Raw genomic sequence first — 21973 nt, 5'->3', positions numbered from 1 at the left:
TCTCTGGTACAAATACAAACCAATCACCCCTTGGATTTGACTCAGTTGGAAAATTCTTTCTGGTTATAAAGCAGCCAAGAACATACTTTCTGGTTTCAAACAGACCAGGCTTGAGATTTTATTTAATGTAACCCATGACACCTAGTAATAGTCTTACACATTTATGTAATTTTGGATTACACTGCTAAAATTAGAGAGTAAATAAATTTTGCTAAAGCTAAGGCAAAGAGATACTCAATTTCATAAGCTTTATTTTACACTGCTGAATACAATTTAAACATGTATCTGTGTACCTAACTATAAACAATTATATATAGATACATACACAAATATGTTGGGACTAATGACACGTTAACTAACTCAGGCTGACTCCTTACTCCCTGGTGAGTGAGCTAGATCAAAGCCTCAAAGGCGGTTTCAATAGTTAATGATGGACCACCGTCAGGGATTGGTTAACAACAGTTCCACAAACGTGATCAGCTCGTGCTTGCCATATAGTCCTATGGGACTCTCACCTGCGTGAACCCCCCATGCCTTGCTGACCTTTAAGCTGAATGGTTCCCGCCTAACCTCCACCCTACATAAAAGCTGTGTGATTTCCTTAATAAACAAGATTCCTGCTGTGCCTCGTGCACTGGCAGACTTCCCAGCTCTGGTGTGATTCCTTTGCTGGGGACACTCATCATCCTGCTCCGCCCGTATTCGCCTCAGGCGGGCCCTGAGGAGGTACATCGGACCTTGTTGCTCGACAGGGAACAACACAAATACATGTGGATATATCTCATATATATATCTGTGTGTGTATATATATACACACATACATAAATATGAGAATATGTAAAATATACACACACAATATATATATATTTGCACACACATAAATTAGACAGATTTAGCAGTTGCCTATTTTAATACTCTATAATCAGAGAAACAAAAAAGACAAAATGATAAAAGAGCACTACCCAAACATGCTGAATCTTCAAGTTACTTCTACTAAGTGAAGTTGTCATTACATAATACACACAGACGTACACATAGTACCTTCAATTCCTCATTTTCAAGACTCAGAGTTTCACTTTCACATTCCATTGAGTGAAGTTTTCTAAGAATTTCTTCACATGAATTTTTTCCATGGACTTCCATTTTCTTTAGGTCTTCCAAAAGATTAGTGATTTGCCTTTATAAAACCAGCAATACAGTTTATAAAAGTTCTAAAAGTTTTCATTCAACTAACATATCGTAAGTGTGTTTCTGAAATATATATACATAGGGTGCACTGTTTTAAACAGGAAATACACAAAAAAGTTAACAAAACTCGGAGCAAAAGAAAGAGGAAAAGGCAATCTGAAAGGTTACCAGAAGGTTATCAGTTACTTTGATTAGAATCAACTATCCATTGGTGAGGCAAATAAAAAAATTATAAACAATCTCTCTGCTAGTCAATAAAATGTGTAAACTATCACCCATAGTTACACATGTCTGTTTCTCTCATTTGTACACATGTACATAAACACACACTATTTTAGGGACAAGTTGAAAGAAAGGATCAAGGAAGACAATGACAACCAATCTTCAGAAGCAAATTATATGTTTTCAATGATAAAACTGAACAGAAAGCATAGAAAATAAATTTTTTTTTTTTTAAATTTGAGGGTTTGTTATGGTTAGGTTATCAGTAGTAAATTTCAAAGCATAAAATGTACGCATGTTTACTCACTGATTTTCTGTTATACCTTTACGTCACTTAAAGGAATAATTTTAGGATTTTCAGAGCATTTATTTGTGTGTCATATTATAAAGTTTATTATATATTTTTACATGTTCTTATTTGAGAAGTACATCCATTTGAGAAAAAAAAGTATTAACATTTACTACGAATACTATCACATACTCAAATATGAAGTAATAATCTATAAGTTCAAAATTATAAAATGGGAACACCAATGCACTTTTTATAATGAGTGATCATTGTTTCTTTTTATTGCACAAGAAAACTTTACAGAATTATAAATAACAAAAATATGTTGCTAGCACCTTTATCACATGAAATACAGAAATATCAAAGTATTAACCACTCAAAAAGGAACTAAAATGCTTCATACTAAATAGTAAAAAGATTCTAAATTATTTTCTTACTTTTTCATTGTTTCGATCTGAACTTCCAATTCAGTTTTTTCTATTACAATTTTCTCATAATGACTTTTCCAGGCATTGGAAGCTGAAACTGCTTCAGACAACTTGGCTTCCTAAAAAAATGCATAAAGTACTCATCTTGTAATTTGAAAGTATTTTGTTAAGAGTCCTATTCATAAATAAATTATATACAAGTAAACAATCTTCCAATAAAGTGTGGAACTTTTATTATAGAAAATTTTAGTGTATAACTGAATATAGCAAAGTTTTAAAGTAAACCTTAAAAAAGTATCTATATTACCATCATTTTATTGATGGCAGTTCTAACTTAACATTTTAAAAGATGTTAATGCAACTATTTTTAAACAATCATTATAATCAAAGAAGGTAATTTCCTTTCTACTTAATAAACTTTTCATTTTGCAGTCCATGTGCATAAGATGCAAACAACTAAATAAGCATCCAGATGGTATACATAGAAACTATTCCCAATTCTACAACTCTATAGCACTTAATTATTTATCTTTGTTATAATGATGCCAAACTCTGTTTTAGATATCATCCCTGTCGGTTGTTAAACCAGGGTTCTGCTTCTGTTAGCAAAGAGATGCAAGTGGTAGTAGGGGCTAATCCATTTTAAATGTGAGCTCCATGAGGTAGGGATTTTTGTCTGTTTTGTTCATTGTGGTATTTCTATGGATTTGATAGTGCCTGGAACAGAGAAAATTATCAATAAGTAACTGTTAAACAGCTCTCTACTAATTCACCCAAAGAGCTATAGCCATTGTACCCCTGTCTACATTCTACAGAAAAACAAACTCACTAGAGTACAAGTGTTGGTAATTATAAATCAGAAGACCCAGAAACAATGATGACAATAGTTAATATTTATAGGTACTTCCTTCTATTCTTTCTTCATTCATCCATTCACTAAAAAAGCATTATTGAGCATCTACTATGTGCAAGGTATTGTTTGTCTACATTTTTCATGGTAATATTTCTGGTACAGTGAAAATAACAGTATTCTATTTTCATATTTTATGCAAAATTAAACAGAACATAAACTATTAAGTATGAGTTAGGCATAATATACATTATAAAGTATGATTCTATGTAATATTATAAATTAGATATTTAAAAATTATACTATAAAAAAGAAATTTATATATTAGGTATATAATTGTGACCTATAATTTGTGTGTAGTATGGTACTTAATTAGTGTGACATTCCTGGAATGCAGAAACCAGTTAATGATGAAGTCATCATTTCAGAGGACTTTTGAAGTAGGCTTTTTTCTTTGCTTTAAAGAAATAGCAAATATAAACCACTAAGAACAAGTTAAGATTTTGTGTAATTTTCAAAAAATGAAATGGTATAATTACTGAGTATGCAAAATTACAAGACTTTTAATACTCTGGTCTCTAGGCACTACATGTTAGGATCAGTACTTCCCAGCACTTTCAAAATCCTCCTTTCTTCTTTCATCTGCTCTTATAAACATATAGACACAAAGCAAAAGCCCATTTCACTCCTCCCTCTATTGCACTGAAACTGCTTCTGAACTGGTAACTAGTGACTTAATAATGACCAAAGACCATGGGCCCTTCCAAATCCTCACTCTCCTTGATCTCTCTATGCTACTTGGTAAATTTTTTTATTTAATTAGTTATACACGACAGTAGAATGCACTTTGATACATCATATATGATGGAGTATAATTTCTCATTCTGGTTATACATGATGTATAATTCCTCTAGTCATATAGTTATATATGTAAACAGGGTAATCTGTCTGACATTTTAAATAATGGTATTCTCAGGTCAATGTGATAAACAAGCTCCTGCTATCTGGGACTTATATTCGAGTAGAGGAAAGCAAAAAAAGAAGAATGAGGAAGAAGAGAAGACAACCACAAAAAAACTGAGATAGCAATAAATGCAATGAAGAAACTTAAGACAATATGAGTAATTATTGTTGTATGACTTCTAAAAGAATACTCAGGGAAGGTATCTCTGAAGATAATGGTAACTTGAAAAGATACTTGAATGATTAAAAAAAGAACTAGCTATAATGAGCTGGGGAACAACATTAAAGCCTGAGCAAGTAGCACGCAAACCCCCACCAACTCCATGCATTAGAGGAAAAGAAAGGAGGAAAGTAAGGCAAAAATGTAGTCTAGGCATAAAATGAGTACTGTTTGTTTTCTCATATATCCCTCCCTACCATCATGTAAGATAAGCTGTATCATTATATAGATAAAGGAAGGAGAAGCTTAGAGAGGTTAAGTTCCTTATCTAATGTCATAGAGTTAACAAGTGGAAGAGTGTTTCCACACTAAGACATGAGGCATGGGTGGCGCTATTTCAATAGGAAGACCTCAAGAATGTTAATGACTCAATTAGTTTTTGCCACTTAAGAATATCTTCAGGTAATCAACTAGACCTACAACCTTCTAGACTTTGAACCTTGTCTTTAATCCTTATATCCAGTTAAATTCTAATGAATGTAAGTTTCAACATTAGAGCTTTAAAATGTTAACACTTGAACTTATAAAATATTGCTCATTTGTACAAGTCTTTATACAAGTCTGTTTTCACTTCTAAAAGCCTCTAATAATTCTATAAGCTTTAACATAAGTTCTTTAGAAGTAGGATACTGATGGTGCATTAACAAGAAAAAATATTCTATTAGTTGGTAACTGAATAAATATAACAATTTGTCAAAAACAACAGTGTTAAGTTCACTTTTCTACTCTATACTATATGCAAAGATATCTTTCGCATGGTGTGTTTACGTCAGCATATGGTTTTAAATGCATTACAGAGATGAAATGAAGTGAATTACTGAATAAAATCATATGGTCTAATAACATAAATCAGCATTTCCCAAACTGATGTTTCTCAGAACCAGTTCCAAGAGCTGCTTTGTGGGTAAAAGAAGAGTTCTGTGGTTGAGTAAGTGTGGGAAACTCTTAGTTCAATACCCACATTACACTGTGTTTCTGAACGCCTTCTCAGGGCTTTTAATACCCTAATGTGCACTGTAACTTTCCAAGGGGAAACATGTGTGAAGCCTTACCCTTAGTTGGCCACAGAAGCTTTATGTGCATGTGTGTAGGATATACTTAATGTTTCCTATAAATAAAGTTCCCAAAGAAGTGCTGATATAATTCGATATGCAAATTTTGATATTTTATGTAATCTTTCACAATAAAAGATTAAAGCAAATAGGACGAGTAAAGTTTTCCTTATTTATCAGTAGCATTAAAAGAATAAAATTATTACATATCATGGTATTAACAACATAATTAAGTACATAAATCTATGAAAAAGAATGTGTATGCTTACCTGATCTCTAATTTGAGAAGTAACATGTTCAATATCTCCTGTAAAATGGTCAAGCCTTTGTTTGTAAATTTTAGATGCCTTTTTTAGAGCTATAGCTTTTTGTCTACTTGCTTCTTTCACTGCTACAGTCTCATGTTTATTTGTCCTCAGTTGCAAGTTCCATTTAGCTATCTTGATTTCTAAGCCCTAAAAAAGTATTAGCAACAATTAAATTATTTCAAAATTCTAATGTTCATGTAAACATTATAAAAACATGTACATAGCTTTCCACATATATTTTATCAAAATGACTAATCATAAGATTTATAAAACAGGAAAACAGTGAAGAAAGGAAAGCACCAATGCTTCTTTATAACCAGTTAAGGAATGAAATCTTTAACTATTTAAGCCTATGTAAAACTAATACCATTATTAAAGAAACTAAACTGTGATTAAGTAGGACGCTTTTTCAGTTCATATCTAGAATATGACACAAAGTACCAGTTTTAGAAACTAGTTTTAGAAAGCGTCAGTAAGCTGGAAATAATTCAAATAATAGCTATGCAAAAGCTCAAAAGAAATTGGTAGATTCCCAAATCTATTAATACTCTTCAGTTTGAAAGATAAAAGCATAAAGGAGATATAATCAAAATCTATGAAGGGTAAAGAGGAGATAAACATAGTCTTATTTATAAAATTTTAATGTGCTGGAATAAGGAGGGATGTCACTAGAAAATTATATTAAAGATATAAGTTGTAAATTTATGGAAGTAATGATTGATTCCAAGGCTAGACACGTTTAGATAAATTAATTACTATCAGATTCACAACATCAGTAAACTTAAAAAGGTATCAGAGGGTAGGCTTCTATCCACTGAGTATTAATTGGCTTGACCATCTCTTTGACATCTCCTGGTAACATGAGACAGAAGATTAGCCTAGGTGGAAGAAAGAGCTTATCCAGAGTAACAACTTTCACGATTTTATTTCAAAAGTTTTAAGATACTGTATTTAAAGTTTTTGAGTATTAAGTGTATGAGACTGTAAAGACAAGATTTTAATGCTTTTACATTTTGAAAATTAGGTAACATCAAAAAGAATGTGGATTTATTATACAATTTGGATTTCAGTCTCTCCCATTCCTCAATCATTCTAATAAAAAAAAATTCAGAGGAGTCACAGTAAAAGATGGGGCTTTTCAACTTAACTTCATGATCAATTTATCAATAAAAACTATGCTTCATAACTTATACTACAACAGAGATTAAGAAGTATTATCTTTAGATTTGATCCCTCTGGAGAGAGATTAGGAGAACTAAAAGACAAAGCAACACATTCTTGAACTGTTTTTAAAAACATATCTTAAACAACAATAACAAATCCCATGATAACATCATAATAGCTGGGTAAAAACAAGGAAACACCCACAAGAAATACAATTGCCATTCCTCTAAAAAGCCACAAGGTGTCAGCATCACACCACAAAGAGTTGCAACACAAGTTAAAAATCTTTACACTAAAAGGTGAAGTGAAATTTAAGTGGCAGCAAGTGTGTTCTCACTAGTTTTGTCAAATTTCACACGTAAGCACTATAAGGAGTATAATAAAACTATCAAATTATTTTATAGTTTCAAAATAACACCTCACTCCTTTGCCAGATAGACACATACGTAAGGTAGGTTGTCTCTTCCAGTTAACAAAAGCTATATACTGAGTCTATTATATAGATAATTATACTTTATGTCTTCTAAAAATATAAAAATATCCCAACAGTAGTTTCTAAATTACAAAGATTTAGAAGGAAAAATTGATTCCAAGTATCCTTGGGATAGGTCTTGGAGAAATACAACACACATTTAAAAGATTCAATTCAACAAACGGACTTAACAGTAAAAAACTGAGATTTATGTTCAACTGAGATTTATTCCAACCTGAATTCATTGTGTTCTTACTCTTGAAAAATAAAACAAAACAAAATTTGTTAAGCCTAAAATCAAAGAACTAAATTCTGGTCGATGATTACTTAATGCTTTAAATTCCAAAGAATCAGTACGACAGGCAAGTAGAAAAACCAGTAACCTAAGGCACCTTCTTTTAATCATTTCTTAACAGTAGCATTTTTGAAAATGAATGTGAACTCAAAGTATTAGACGAGAACGTCATGGCAAAATCTTTAGATTTTAGCCTTATGTTCTTTCTCCAAATGATCATGGATATAAAAAGTATTTGTTAAACTTAACTTTAAAAATGATTTAATATTTTATTTTTAAATTAAATATTTTTTAAAACCTTTCCAACCACTATTTGAGCATATGATTAAAAATCTTGTAAGATAAACTGGCATAGATAATTATCTGACATATTAGCTCACAATTATTCTTTTGTGTTCACCATAACAGAGCACTGCAATACCAAAGCCACCTCACCTGCAGTGTCCTAGGGACACCAATGCAAAGGATACAGGGATCTATGGGGGAAGGTGCTTAAAAGAGCAAGCAGGGGGCTGGGATTCTGGCTCAGTAGCACTTGCCTAGTATGTGTGAGGCACTTGGTTTGATTCTCAGCACTGCATATAAATAAATAAAAATAAAACAACTAAAAAATATTTTCAAAAAAAGAACATGTAGGGGGAACAAGTGACAAAATTTACATCCTCCATAAACCTGCTCAATGTCCTCTTGAAGGGCAAAAGCTTTTTGTCATTAAAGAAAACAAAATTAAAATTCAAACACAATTCTGAAATGTATGCTGCACAATTGCAGACATCTGGTATGAGTCAGGAGCCTAAATGCAATCAGATTTCTCACACTCAATGGAGTTTGGGTCTGTATATTTCTCTAGAGATGGGATCATTGCTCCTTTTCCTTGGTCAAAAACAATGACAAGGGCTGGGGAGATAGCTCAGTCAGTAGAGTGCTTGCCTTGCAAGCACGAGGCCCTGGGTTCGATCCCCAGCACCGCAAAAATAATAAATAAATAAGTAAATAAAAACAATGACAAGTAGATCTAGTAAGGTTGTGATATATGATGGCAACTTGAAATAATTATTTCAAAGTGACTGTAATTTCAACAGAAAAATTAAAACAAAAATTCCCTTTTAACTGTGTGGTTACAAGGTTGTAAAACAAGAAAATTATTCAATTATCAGAATATTAAAGCTAGATTAATTTTAAAATTATTACAATTAATAACAAAAATGTAATGACTGCTTATTAAATTTGTGTGAAAATATGTATGTACCTATGTAGAGATGTAAAAAAAGACTTGAGCCATATATACCAAAAAATTAACATTGGTTTTGGTATTTTTAAGTTGTTTATATTTTTTCCTTTATCTTTTCCATATTTTATAAAATTTCTACAATAAATATAAGTTAACTGCATCTTGAGAAAGATTTTCAAAGTAATTTAATCTCTATAAATTCTTCCTAGACAGATACTATAAAGAAATGGCATTTTTCATATTGGGATTTGGATTCAAATTTTCAGAAGGGCCAAGAATCTTACGATTGAGATTTACCTTCAATATGGATTTCCCATGACAACACTCAAATGAATTCTTTTATAATCACTATATTTCATAACTAAGGAATAGCTTTATAGTTTTTATTAATTTTCTCTCTTAAACTTTAAAAATGGGTAAGTAATTCATAACCTTTATGTATTCTTTCAATTTATCATTCTCTGCTTCCCTTTTATGAACCTGGCGCTGTAGTCGATCATGTACTAGTTTCACTGCCTGAGAAAAACGGTTCGCTTTCAAAGCATTTGCCTATAACAGAGAAGAGAGAACAAACAAAAATGTTATTTGCTATATTCCCCAATATCTTTAATTTTACCACAAACTGGACACTCTAAAAAGCTGATAAAAGCAAAGTCCTGCTTTACATAACTGCCACCTCATTACATTTCATGTAAAACCAGGTAGGAGTTTTCTCTTCTTTCCACATTTTATTTAATACCTCCTAATAATTATCTTTTAAAAAATTTCCATCTGTCCTAAAAAGTAAAATTACAAGTATGTCTAAAATACTACAACTAACACCAAAATTCTTTAATTTGAATTCCAAATCACAATACAAATTTATAGAGTCCCTAATTTGTAGTGATTTACACCAAGTAGCCTTACTGAAACACCAAAAAAACCTAAAAAAACAAAAAACAACAAAAAAAAACTTAATTGTATTTGATACATAAATCTTGTAAGGTATTCAAATAATCTAATAATCTGGACTGTCAAAAAGTCTTTCTTGTGTAATTTCTGAGAATATGGACCAGGATGGGAAGAAAAAGGGAGATACAGTATTAAGAAAATATAATGAATTAAGATGAAAAGCTCAAAAGTCATTTACCTTTTCATTCTGAAACAAACAAGAAAGTTCTTGGATATAGGCCTCCTTTTCAAGTACCTTCTTCTTAAGATTCTGCAGCAAAAATAATATAACAACTAAAAATTTCACAACTTAGTATTGTTAATTTTATAAAATCAAGCAACATACAAATAAGAAATAAAAAGTCAGAATGGATACAAAATGAAAAAAACTTACAATATTTTCACTTTCATTGTCAGTCAGATTCTGTAATAACTTGCTGGGTAAACTGTCTTCTGTCTGTAAAGAAAGCATTTTATCATAAATGCTAACAAACTACAATTATCTAGATAAAAAAGTAGAAATAAGCATCACTCAAAATATTCATATGGACAAATACTATAAACTGTGCAGATTCCTAAGGGTTACCCATTGGAAATATTAAGTTTTTTAAATCATTTTTGTCCATAATTTATTAATTTACTGAAATTAATCCCAAAAGAATACCCTGGAAGTATAGGCCAATGACATATAAAAATCCCCATCAAGAAAAGCAGCTCAACACAATGCTATTTATAAACAGGAAAAAATTACACTTTAAATTCTAGAAATAAGAAATTTCTTAATAAATGACAACAAACTAGTAAGAGAATTCTATCTATGCAGCTGTCTGAAATGAGACCAGAGAAAAATATCTATTCATTTTTGAAAATCGGGCTTCCTGCTTAAAAATGTGAAAAAGCTATGAATTCCTTTTGTCCCAAAGCACACAAACATGTACATATAATGCAAAATTGTGCACACAATTTCACAGGGTTCAGTGAAATCTGAAATGTGTCCTTAGACTCTGTAAGAGTCCATGGAATTCAAGTTAAGATTCTGTTTTTTTTTTTTTTTTTTTTTTTGGTATCCAGAATTAAATCCAGGGGCCCTTAACCAGTGAGCCATATCCCTAGCCCGAGATTACTTTTTATTCAATAAATATTTAATAAGTACTGTTGAGCAAAAACGGATTGTTATAATTTAGATATGAGGTGCCCCACAAAAGCTCATGTGTGACACAATGCAAGTGGATATAGAGGTGAAGTGATTGGGTTGTGAGAGTCTTAATGTAATCAGTGCATTAATCACCTAGGGATTAAGTGGGTCGTAAAAGTAGACAGGTAGGGTGTGACGGGAGGTAGGTCATGGGGGCATGCCTTTGGGTTTATATTTTGTAGGTGGTAGGGAGCTCTCTGCTTCTTCGTGTGATGTCTTGAGCTAACTTCTTTTGTCACATCTTGGGCCCAGAACAACAGAGCCAGCCACCTATGGTCTGAGATCTCTTAATCTGTGAGCCCTAAAATAAACTTCCTCCTCTAAAATTATTAATCAGATCTTTTGGTCACAGAAATGAAAAAACTAACTAAAACATTGATGATACAGTGTTAAGTATAAAAATCAAGTTTTAAAACAATGAAACAGTATGTCCTCATTTTTCTAAAACAATACACACATAACACATATAGTAAAATAACAAAAGACTACATATATAAATTAATTATAAAATGAATAGTTTTTATAGTGACCATTCACTGAGGAAATTAGTATTTCTTTAAGTATCTAAATTTTCTATAATGAGCATGCAGCTTTATAATTACAAAAAAACTGTTACCTAATATTAGATATTTTTTATGATTCTGAGAAAATGTCATCATAGTAAAGGGGCAAAAGGGAGTCGAGAATAAATAATTGGTTCTATTTATAATGGCCAGGATATGGAAACCACCTCAGTGTCCATCAACCAATGAATGGATAAATAAAGTGGGTACATAAACACAAATGTAATACGATTCAACCATAAAAAAGAATGAAAGTCTATCATTCACAATAGCCAGGATGATACTGAAGCTGATGTTAAAATGAAAGAAGCTGGGCACAGAAAAACACATACCACGTGATCTCATCCTGTGTGAAATATAAGAGTTGATTTCATAGAAGTTGAGAGTAGAATGTGTTTACAAGACACTGCAGAGAGCAGACAGGATGGAAGATGGGGAAAAGTTGATTAGTTACGTAGGAGTAACTCTGGTGTGCTACTGCACAGTAGGGTGACTACAGATAATGATAATATTGAGCTGTACAATTCAAAAAGCTAAAAGAAAGGATTTTGAAAGTTTTTACCATAAACAAATGGTAAATGTTTGAGGAAATAGGTTTAAATATTACTCAAGCCAGGCGTTATGGGGTATGCCTGTAATCCCAGCAGCTCGGAAAGTTGAGGTAGGAAGATTGCGAGTTCAAACCAGCCTCAGCAAAACTGAGATGCCAAGCAACTCAGTGAGAACATATCTCTAAATGAAATACAAAATAGGGCTGGGGATACAGCTCAGTGGTTGAGTGCTCCTGAGTTCAATTCCCAGTACCCAAAAAATATATATATTATACAAAGTATAAATGAAACAAAACATTACATTGTGCCTCATTAATATGTAAAATTTTTGTTTTATATATCAGTATCTTAAAGTTTTTAATTTTAAAATGCATATATGTATAAATATAATGTAAGAGCTTAAATTCTAAGAATGTATATTTTATTGTAATCGAATTAATTATAAGATTTTGCATATAGAAAAATATATTTTCTATAGAAACATGCTGTTTTCATGTTTATGAAACATTAAAATAGATTCAGTTTAATTATTGTTATTTCAAACAAAAATTCAAAGAATTGCTTTCATTTCAAATATACAAATATTTTAATTTTTAGAGTTAGATAAATAACCTTCCAAGTGAGGAATATCATTACTAAATGAGTGTTTAGTGTTGATGCCTTACTTGTTTGTCGTTGGTCTTTCTAAGAAGGTGCTCCAAGGCTAGTTTTACCCGTTTAAATGTATCTAATTCTTTTGTTAATATTTCCCTCTGTTTAGAAATCTTCAAACTGGATGTAGAAAGATTAGCCTGATAAAATATAAGAACCAGACATAATATAAGACCAGGTACCAGACATAGTATTGAAGTAAAAATACCCTAAAATATCATATTGTTATCAAAGAACATTGTTCCCTAGTGACAAGATCATTCTAATACACATACTAATAGTAAAATTTGCCGTTTATTAACAGTAGGTAGGATGTTACAAAATACATTCAATTGAAATAAAAGGGCTTAAACTCTAAAAGTATTTCAGTATTTATTCTAATAAGTTACAGAACACACTATTTTTCTCTCTAACATATTGAAATTTTAAAATAGTTTTCTATTCCAAATAGCACTACAGAAATACAGATACATTTCATCTCTCTGAAGATTTTGGTTTTAAATTCACTATTGTTTTAAAGGTACTAAGGTACATTTTCAAAACTAATCTCACCCATGTTAGGCAAACACTCCAGTGCTAAGTTACATCTCGGGTCTATAAAATCACTTTTGAGAAAAGCGGAATCTTTAGATCAAGGTCAAGTAAGTCAAATACTGAGATATATAGTTTATAGCCTGGCCTCTTATCTGGTATATTCCTGATATTACACACACACACACACACACACACACACACACACACACATTTTTTTTTTAAAGAAATGCAGTTAATGACACTGGAATAAAGAATACTGATAAACTCCATTTTTGGTATCAAATACCCATATATGAGCATACCTACTCAAAATATGAGAACTCAGTTAATGCATTGAGTACTGTACCAGTTTTTCATTTTATTAAACGTTCATAAGTCAAATACTCACATTTTCAAAACTAATCTCGTCAATGGTATCCTTAAATAATGGCAAAAGTAATTCTATGGAACAGGCTGCCAACTCGGCTTCTTTAAGTGTTGCCTCCAATTCAGTCTTTTCATCATTTAGGATGTCTTGCTCCAGGCTAATTACAAATGCATGAACAAAATTTAAGTTAAATCTATCACATAAACTGGTTATACTTTTTATATAAACAGCACAGACTAAATATTACAATCTTATAAATTGTTCCACAAAATGTAATACTAACTTGTCATTGATTATTTGTGCATTTTTTCTCTATATTTCTATATTTTTCTACTTGCTGAATAAACAGAAAGATAATTTTTAAAATATTTAGACATGTAAAACACAAAGACCACTAATGGTTGTATTTAACCGTGCTATGTTTGATAATTATTCAAAATCCCCTTTCTGGTTTATAAAATGAAGAATGTGAATATCTTTTTTTCTTTTCCAACTTCATCCTTACTCCAAATTCAAAAGACTTGTCTTTCTAGACCTTATTGCCAAATCTTTCAATCAAATTTACTGTCCTTCATAAAAACTTCCTCCAAATGAATGAAAAAGTTAAACAAATGGAACACAAACTACAGTTCTGCAGGTATCCAAAATCCTCCACATTTGACTTTAAATACATATATTTATGTATGTATATTTATGGCTTTAGTATACATATATTACCACTCAAAAGTGAAATATCTGACTTCTTGATTATGTTTTACCTAAATACTACTGAGTGCCTTTGTAAGATTTTTCTTTTCTTTTTCTGTCTTTTCTTTTTTTCTTTTGGCCATGCTGAATTCAGGATGCTTCTCACAATCTTCATTAGCCACAAGACAGCCTTGACCTGTCTTTATCTGCACACATCCAAAATTTATAGAATGAAGTTTACACAACTTTGAGGAATAGCCCAGAGATAAGGATACAACACTTCTGGAACTCCGAGAAACAAAGGGTCATAAAGGGGCGTTGAGGGAACTGGTTAAGTAGAAAAGTTCCAAAACCATTCTATGAAATTTAGGTGTGCACAGATAAAGACAGGTCAAGACGACTGTCTCCTGGGTACCAAGGATTTCATTTAAAGATGCTCCTAAGAAATGCCATATCACCTTTACTCTTCAAGAGCAAGGAAAACTTTGAGTCAAGGCAAGAAGCTTTGAGAAACTATTTCAATTACATTTTACTTTTATGTAAACACAACTTAGTTGGATTAAAATTCATGTAATCAAGATTAAGGGAGATTTCTGACATTTATGTATAAAATTCCAGGTGATATGAAAGCACTATCTTTTCTTTTTAATTCGTAGCATTTTTCTTTCTTCACAGAACATAATGTAGTGACTTGTTAAAGACTTATGGCAGCTTATAGGCTACGTCACAAAGTAGATTTTCTTCTTAAGGCTTCAAAGGTCTAAGAAAATCATGGCTATAAATGATACCCATCCCTTATTAAAACGACAGTCAAGAATTATTATACAAAACATAATGTTTTTTTAAAACAAGTTAAACTAGAAACTCAACTATCCTATGCATGATGAGAATAATGGTTATTTTAAGATTGCTATTTTGGGGAATAATGATTCATACAATAACAAATACATTTCCCATTCTAAAGCAGTAAAATATAAATATTTGTTACAGAGCAATATACCAAATGACAGTGAATAAGTACTTATTAACTACATTTCCAATATTCCATCCTATTTACATTTCATTTGTCTTAAACGATTTAATTTACAAATTTCTAATAGGTTAGGTTTTCATTTTTAATTGCTTTAAGATTCAAAAACCTAGCTAAATCCTGCTAAATGAATATATCTGTAATCAGATTAAATATATTTTAAACAATGAATACAAAATTTGGAGAAAATATTCTTAAATAATATTGCATTTGGCGCAAATAATTTACATTATGGACAAAAGATGAAACCCTGAAATCAGAAAATTAGATTTCCTCTGATAATGATGAGAATACCAGCTGAGACGACTTTCACTAGTACACCGTGATAAATGTTCTTTCTCTGATGGACTTCTAAGATGGGAAAAGAATTCTTCTGAATGATTTCCATCATTTCTAGGCTTCTCCATAAATTCAGTAAGCAGATTTATAGATGGCTTCAATAACAACTTCACAAAAGCTGAAAGCTAGGAAACATTTTAGTTATTAAACTTATCATTTAGTAGAAACTTTTTTGTTATTACCCTATAAGATCTAATGATGTACAAAAGAACATTTTGAAGACATCAAAATTATAACTGCTACTCATAGTTATATTAATTCAAATATTATCAAAATTACATAGCACAATCATTCATCTGTTGCCAATTTCCACAGACTGTTTTCAAAAGGCCTGCTATTTTCTATATTATTATAAGCGTGTAGGAATCTTTATTAGTCTATTATTTGAAATATTACAATAATATTTTCATCTAACAGAACTAGAAAACAGATATACAAATTGGATTAACTATGGTCCTCAGTTCTATTAGGCCCATCGAATAAGAAATTTGTTATGCTTAGAACTGTGAAAATTCAAAAATATTTCTGATACTCTTCAAAGTATTTGGCAATAATAGCTACAAAAAGAGACAGGATATTCTTTTGACAGTAGACCTTTCAAATTTTAATTTATTCCTATTCCCAGCTTAATCTAGGATATTCTTTGGTAATAATGAAAAGAATAGACAGATATCAGTAGTTAAACTTTACTAAATTATCTAATTGATTTCATTCAAAGTTGGAGATGTCATTTAAAAAATGTAAACATTAATTATTAATTTCTTCAAAACTGCTCCATTTTCAGTAAAGAGAGTTTTAGCTGGTTTTGCAGCTCTAATAATATATGGTAATGTATCTCCCTGACTTAAATTTATGTTCATACAAAATTAAAAGTTACATTTAAGGTTTTCTGCATTTTGTTCATATATTTACAATTTAGTTTTATATTTCTGTATTAAAAATACACTAAGAATTTTCAATACTCTAGTAGATGTGAAATTATAGGTTTAAAATTACTCACAATATTTAATATTAGCAGTTCATAAACCTTCTAGAGGGTCTGTAAAAATGGATTTACTTTAGTCTGAAGGTTCCACATACTGCAGGGACAAATATTTAGGCCAATAAATGTATGCTTACATTTGAAATACCAGCAACTAAAATCTAGAAAGAACTGCTATTAACTTACAGATATTCTAAAATGATTCTTTTAGATGCTAAAATATGCAACATTATGCAACAATATTTTGAGTTATTTATAGTCTAGAAAAATTTAAAATACACAATCAAAAGAAAGACCAACAGCAATCAAGAGAGTCATCTTCTATAGATTTGTGCAGCTGCAATAGCTATTGTCCCTCAGAAAGGGACTGGTATTTATCTTTAAACCATTCACTTGTTTAAATATTTATCTCTCTGTAGACTGGAATCTTAAGAAAGAATGTCTTATTTATAGCTGAATCCTAAACACCAAACAGCCTTGTAAAATTAAGCAATAACAGGGAAGGACAGATGTTTTAGAGCCCTTAATGCATATGTTATTGATTTCCTTATTCATACCTTGATTCATCTTTTGGGGGGGTTATTAAAAGAAAAACAGTTTATAAATTTACGATAAAAGCTTAAAATACAATGTAAGAGAATAGGAATCTTAAATTTATAGAAAATATTTTATGAAATTAAATTTGTTTGGTATCAATATTTTAAATGCACTCTTATTTTGCTTTGTGGCCATATACATGACTATCCCAAGTTTTATCACAAAATAAAATTATAAAGCAAAAATTTTTCTGCCTCATTCTGTGTAACTGGTAACTGTGTCTTATATGTTGTAAACAAAAAACAAAATTAACACATTATAAGAATACTGATTTAAGAATGGCTTTTAGCCCAGCATACTAAAATGTTATCTTCATTACTGTCTCCTCAATACAACACAGAGAAGTTAATGTCTCAAATATTTCTACAGAAATTGTCATCATATTCTCCCTGATATTTTTAGAAATTCAAGTACTCTACTATGTTTGTATTGTGACACTATGATAGCCAAAAGCCTGTGTACTGAAAAATGAAATTTTATTTGCATAAAATGCCCTACTTTTATAAAATGCGCTATCATTTAGTAGATCAAGTATATTTTTTTTATGATAAACAGATATTTCAGTTATGTGTAAGACACTGCCAACTGACAAATGTACTTTTTGTACAACTTACTAAGGGTGAAACAGACACATATTCTGCACATCTATTTAATGCTTAAGTCCTTAAAGACTGGTGATTTTAAAACATTTTAATAGTTTTAAGAATTAAATCTCCTATGTGGGGAAAACTTTACTTGCCTACCAAAAAAGCTTTTTCAGAAATCCCCACAGGTTATGCTGATGCAGCTATACTCATTAAAGTATGTTCCATTTAGCCAACAACACACATTTGAGTGATGATGCTTCAAGGACAAAGACTATGCCATGGTCAGAGAAAACAGAGATCATAGTCCATGACCCTCCTTAGCACCTAGATCAGTCCAAATACATAAACCAGCTTCAGATAAATATGTTTTGAAAACTAATCTCTCTGGAGAGAAAAGCATACAAACTTACAGATTTTTTATTTGTTTTTGCCAAACACTAGTTCTTGAAAAACTACTTCAGTTGGCTTCAAACAAAGCCATACACCTTCTACTGAAAAATCCACCATGAATACTCAGCAAGCAACACAAAGCAGATGTAGGAATGCTGCTTTTTCTCTCATTATCCTGGACACTAGTCAAAAGAGTATAGAATTATTTATATTTAAAGGATGAAATGCAATTGAACAATATAGAGAGTTGGGAATTGACAGCAAGAATGGCTGGTCTGTAAATACAAGGCCCAAGCTTCATTCTCCTTCCCAAAGTATGGCCCTGATTCTTCTAACCCATCGAGATCCCTAAACAACTAACAATTTTCAAAGTCACATAGTTTAGAATTTAATTGTTCCATAAGTGCTCATGTTTTTAAACTTGATACTAACTCTCTGATGGTAAATATCATACCCACCATCCTCTGCCCTGAAATATTACCTAACACTGTGGGCAGCATAGGTTTAGGTTCTGGAATACAAGTTAGGGTGACCAAATCATTTGTTGTTCCACCTAGGACACTTTTGAAATGAAAGACGGCTGATAAAGAGCTGAAATACCAAAGAGAAGATGGGACCAAAGATGTTCAGAACACTGACTGATCACAAATAAAGTCAGCATCCTATACCAGATAATCATTTAAATTGTTAAGCATTTTCCTTCCCATTGCTGCCATTCTCTCTCTCTCTCTCTCTGCTTTCTGATCATCAAGTGAGCTGCTTCCCTCCACCACACTCTTCTGCCAGATCCCCAAGGAATGAAGCCTCCTATCGATGGACTGAAATCTCTGAAACTGCAGATCTCCAAATAAACTTTTCCTCCTCTAAAATTGTTCTTGTTGGGTCTTTTAGTCACAGCAGTGAAAAAGCTGACTAAAACAATATCTAATAAAAACAGTAGTAAAAAGAGCTAGAACCACAAGGGACCATGACTTGCAAGAGGGCAAGTGGGAAGAGATGAGGCTGGATACACTGAATGGGGTAAACACATGCCAGGCTCGAGAGCTCAGATTTTTTTCTTAAAAGGTAACAGACCATTAAATACAGAAGTATATTTTTTAAAAGATCTGGTGAATAGTTTGGAGAATGGACTAGGGAGGTGGAGGGGAGGGATGTGGAAGCAATGAAAATGGTTATTAGGGTCTCAGATGAAATTTCAATTTTCTTTTCCTATAAAAATTTCTGAAGAAACCAATAAGAAATTGCTTTCATAGGTGACATGAACATAAAAAATAATGATGGAATTAGAAAATGACTGAACAGCAACAGACCAATACAGAGAGAAGGGATCATAGGTGAATACAATATTTCATTTACCCATGATGATCTCAATGCAGTGTTCCACGTGTAGTTAATTTTCTATACACTCATAGCTCACCCCTTTAAGTACTCAAATTAACTTAGACCAGTTTGGGAAAAAAGTCTTTAGAAAACATTATTTCTTCCTTCCTTTTTAAACAGAGTACAGGTAGAGTATACATAATTTATTCCTTGATGATCCAAAGGCAGCATATTAAAATGACAGAATACTGGGTTAGACCCATAAATGGCCATTTTTTTGTGTTGGGGGGGTATTAGTTTTTTGATACTGGGGATTTGTGCTTTACCACTGAATTAATTAAATTCCCAGTCCTTTTTGAGATAGGGTCTCCCTAAATTGCTGGCATTGGTATTGAACTGGCTATCTTCTGCTTTAACCTCCCCTGCACACAGCTCAGTTCTTAATCCTTATTAGCCACCTGACATGGACAAACCTTATCCACACTGGGCCTTGGTTTTCTCTTCTACAAGATGAGAGTAACACTTGCTAGTCACAGTTGTGGTAATATTTGAGAATTAAGTAAAAGCACATGCAAGGCACTTTTGTTGGTTTGCTTTTTAATTTAGGGCCCCATTGGCTTACTCTGCTAAGGCTGCTTTCTATGTCTTTAAGAATATTTTATCTTTTTTTTTTTTTTTTAATAATCATACTGAGTCAATTCGCCATTCCTGAAATTAACTGCATGCTCCCTGAGTTATTTGTGTACAATCAATTATACAAAACAATTTTTTCAAGACCTACTTATTCTTCACAGAATTTTTACAAGGTAGTCACAACTTAACTACCAAGCCAGAGTCCAAGGAAGAACAATCACTGACTTACTAGAATTCCTCACAGTGGGTAGAGTTATTTCAATTTTATTACTATATTCGCCCCCTTGAATCTAATTAATGTCTATATATCAAGCACAATGAAAAAGAAAAAGTCATCTTCTCATATCTTGGGGTTTTTGGGACACAAAAACCAAACCACTAATACATATCAACTGTGGAATTAGCAGAAGCAGCAAAAATGGATACCTGTTTTATTTTAAAACTTACAAACATGACTGTATTCTTACTGTGAGTACAAGAGTATCAAACTAATTTTAAAAGCAGAGAGGCATTTGGAGGTTTGTTTCTTTTGCCATAACTAACAAAATGGTGCTCCAAACTATTTCAAGATCCTCATTTATTTAAGACACTTGTAACATTATAATGCATCAAGTGAAAGAGAAAATCTGCGTTTGAAATGGCCTCTCCCCAACATCAGTCACAGTCGGATGATGGCTATTTTCAGTGAATAACACGCAACAGTCACCTAAATTGAGTGCTACCTATAAGAGACCGCGTTTACTTTTATTATTATCACCACCCCAAAAATGATCATCATGGGCTCATTTTACAGAAAAGGAAAACTGAAGCCAAGAAGGTTCAGTGACCGGCCCAAGATCACACAGCTGGTTAAATGGTAGAGCTAGAACTGAATGCAAGTCTGCCTCTCGCGCTTCCCTCGGCACTACGCAAAAGACACAGTAAGGGGGTCTCCCATAAAGGTTGGGGCCTAGAGGATCCTGAAGAAGGAATTATTTCCTGAGGTTACCAGGAATATGTCTCACTTTTGGAGCTTCAGAGTTTTCCGCGATCTTGCACAAAATTTGACGGGCGCTTAAAAAACAAATTATTTCTGAAAGAAACACGGCCATTCCCGGGGATCCGTTCTGGACAAGCCACCTCGCACCAAGACCTGCACTAATGTCACAGGGACCACCCTTCCGCTGGGAAGAGTGGAGGGTAAATGCAGCAGACTAAAATCCAGCCAGAGTGAGTGCGAGGGTTTTCACTTACAGGACCCCTCTCGGCCCCCGTACATCTTAGAGCCGCCCGCAGTTACTGCCCTGGGCGGTCAAGATTCCCACACAGGGCCCACGGGCTCGCCTCGGCCGCCGCCGGTGCGTCAGCACGTCGCGATGACGTCATCCAGCCGCCGCTGTGAGAGGATTCACGAGGGCGGATTCTCGGCCATGGAACTGGGAAGCCCCACCGGCTTACCTGTGCTCTCCAGCTCTGGATCAGTGAGGAGGGAGCAAGATGCAGTGGATGGTAGAGTGGGTGGAAGGCTAAGGAAGGAGGCGAATTCCTATAACTACTTACAGCGGAACAGTGCCGGCAGGTCGCAAAGGCACCAAAGCAAAGCTGGTAACCGGCAAGCGGCTTCTCTGGCAACGGCCGCCCCGCCCCTTCCGTCGGGGCCGCAGCTGATTGGCGGGGGTTCGCGAGCGCCCCGCCTGCTGCTATTGGCGGGAGTGACGGGGCGGGCCCGGAGGTTCGCTTTGTTCTGCCTTTGTTTCACGGGTGAATTTTTTTTAAAAGCTATTGCTTTATGAAAAGAACAGGACTTGTGTTTAATCACCGAAAATCTCAACTGAGCTCATCTGGGAAAGGAAATAAAGCCACTTTCGAATTTTCAGACACTAGGATGGAAGTGCCCAGTTTTTGCTTAAAAGCGGAGAGTCAAAGAGCTAAGGCAACTGTGTTTGACCGAAACCT

General features: G+C 32.8%; 1 protein-coding gene across 10 annotated transcripts in view; it reads right to left on the bottom strand.

Annotated features, from left to right (window-relative positions):
* Positions 1 to 21653, bottom strand: part of Odf2l (outer dense fiber of sperm tails 2 like) — a 49045-nt gene extending 27392 nt beyond the window's left edge. For 2 of the 10 annotated variants that reach the window (XM_047559743.1, XM_047559731.1), the window contains exons 1-10: positions 21043 to 21239; positions 15419 to 15654; positions 13495 to 13630; positions 12587 to 12712; positions 10007 to 10069; positions 9812 to 9883; positions 9115 to 9231; positions 5482 to 5667; positions 2137 to 2246; positions 1042 to 1177 (exon numbers count right to left, since the gene is read on the bottom strand). In XM_047559743.1, coding sequence (XP_047415699.1) covers positions 1042 to 1177; positions 2137 to 2246; positions 5482 to 5667; positions 9115 to 9231; positions 9812 to 9883; positions 10007 to 10069; positions 12587 to 12712; positions 13495 to 13630; positions 15419 to 15654; positions 21043 to 21129 — 1269 coding nt within the window. In that variant the 5' untranslated portion in view covers positions 21130 to 21239. Of the gene's footprint in view, positions 1 to 1041; positions 1178 to 2136; positions 2247 to 5481; positions 5668 to 9114; positions 9232 to 9811; positions 9884 to 10006; positions 10070 to 12586; positions 12713 to 13494; positions 13631 to 14231; positions 15391 to 15418; positions 15655 to 21042; positions 21240 to 21271; positions 21385 to 21475 lie in introns of those variants that run through there. The other 8 variants (XM_047559762.1, XM_047559755.1, XM_047559748.1 and 5 more) reach the window with 8 other exon arrangements.
* Between the last annotated feature and the right edge of the window lie 320 nt (positions 21654 to 21973).

The sequence above is a fragment of the Sciurus carolinensis genome, chromosome 1, assembly GCF_902686445.1.
Source record: "Sciurus carolinensis chromosome 1, mSciCar1.2, whole genome shotgun sequence".
NCBI lineage: Eukaryota > Metazoa > Chordata > Mammalia > Rodentia > Sciuridae > Sciurus > Sciurus carolinensis.
The sequence above is the reverse complement of the archived record's forward strand: the minus strand, read 5'-3'. Positions and strand labels throughout refer to the sequence as shown.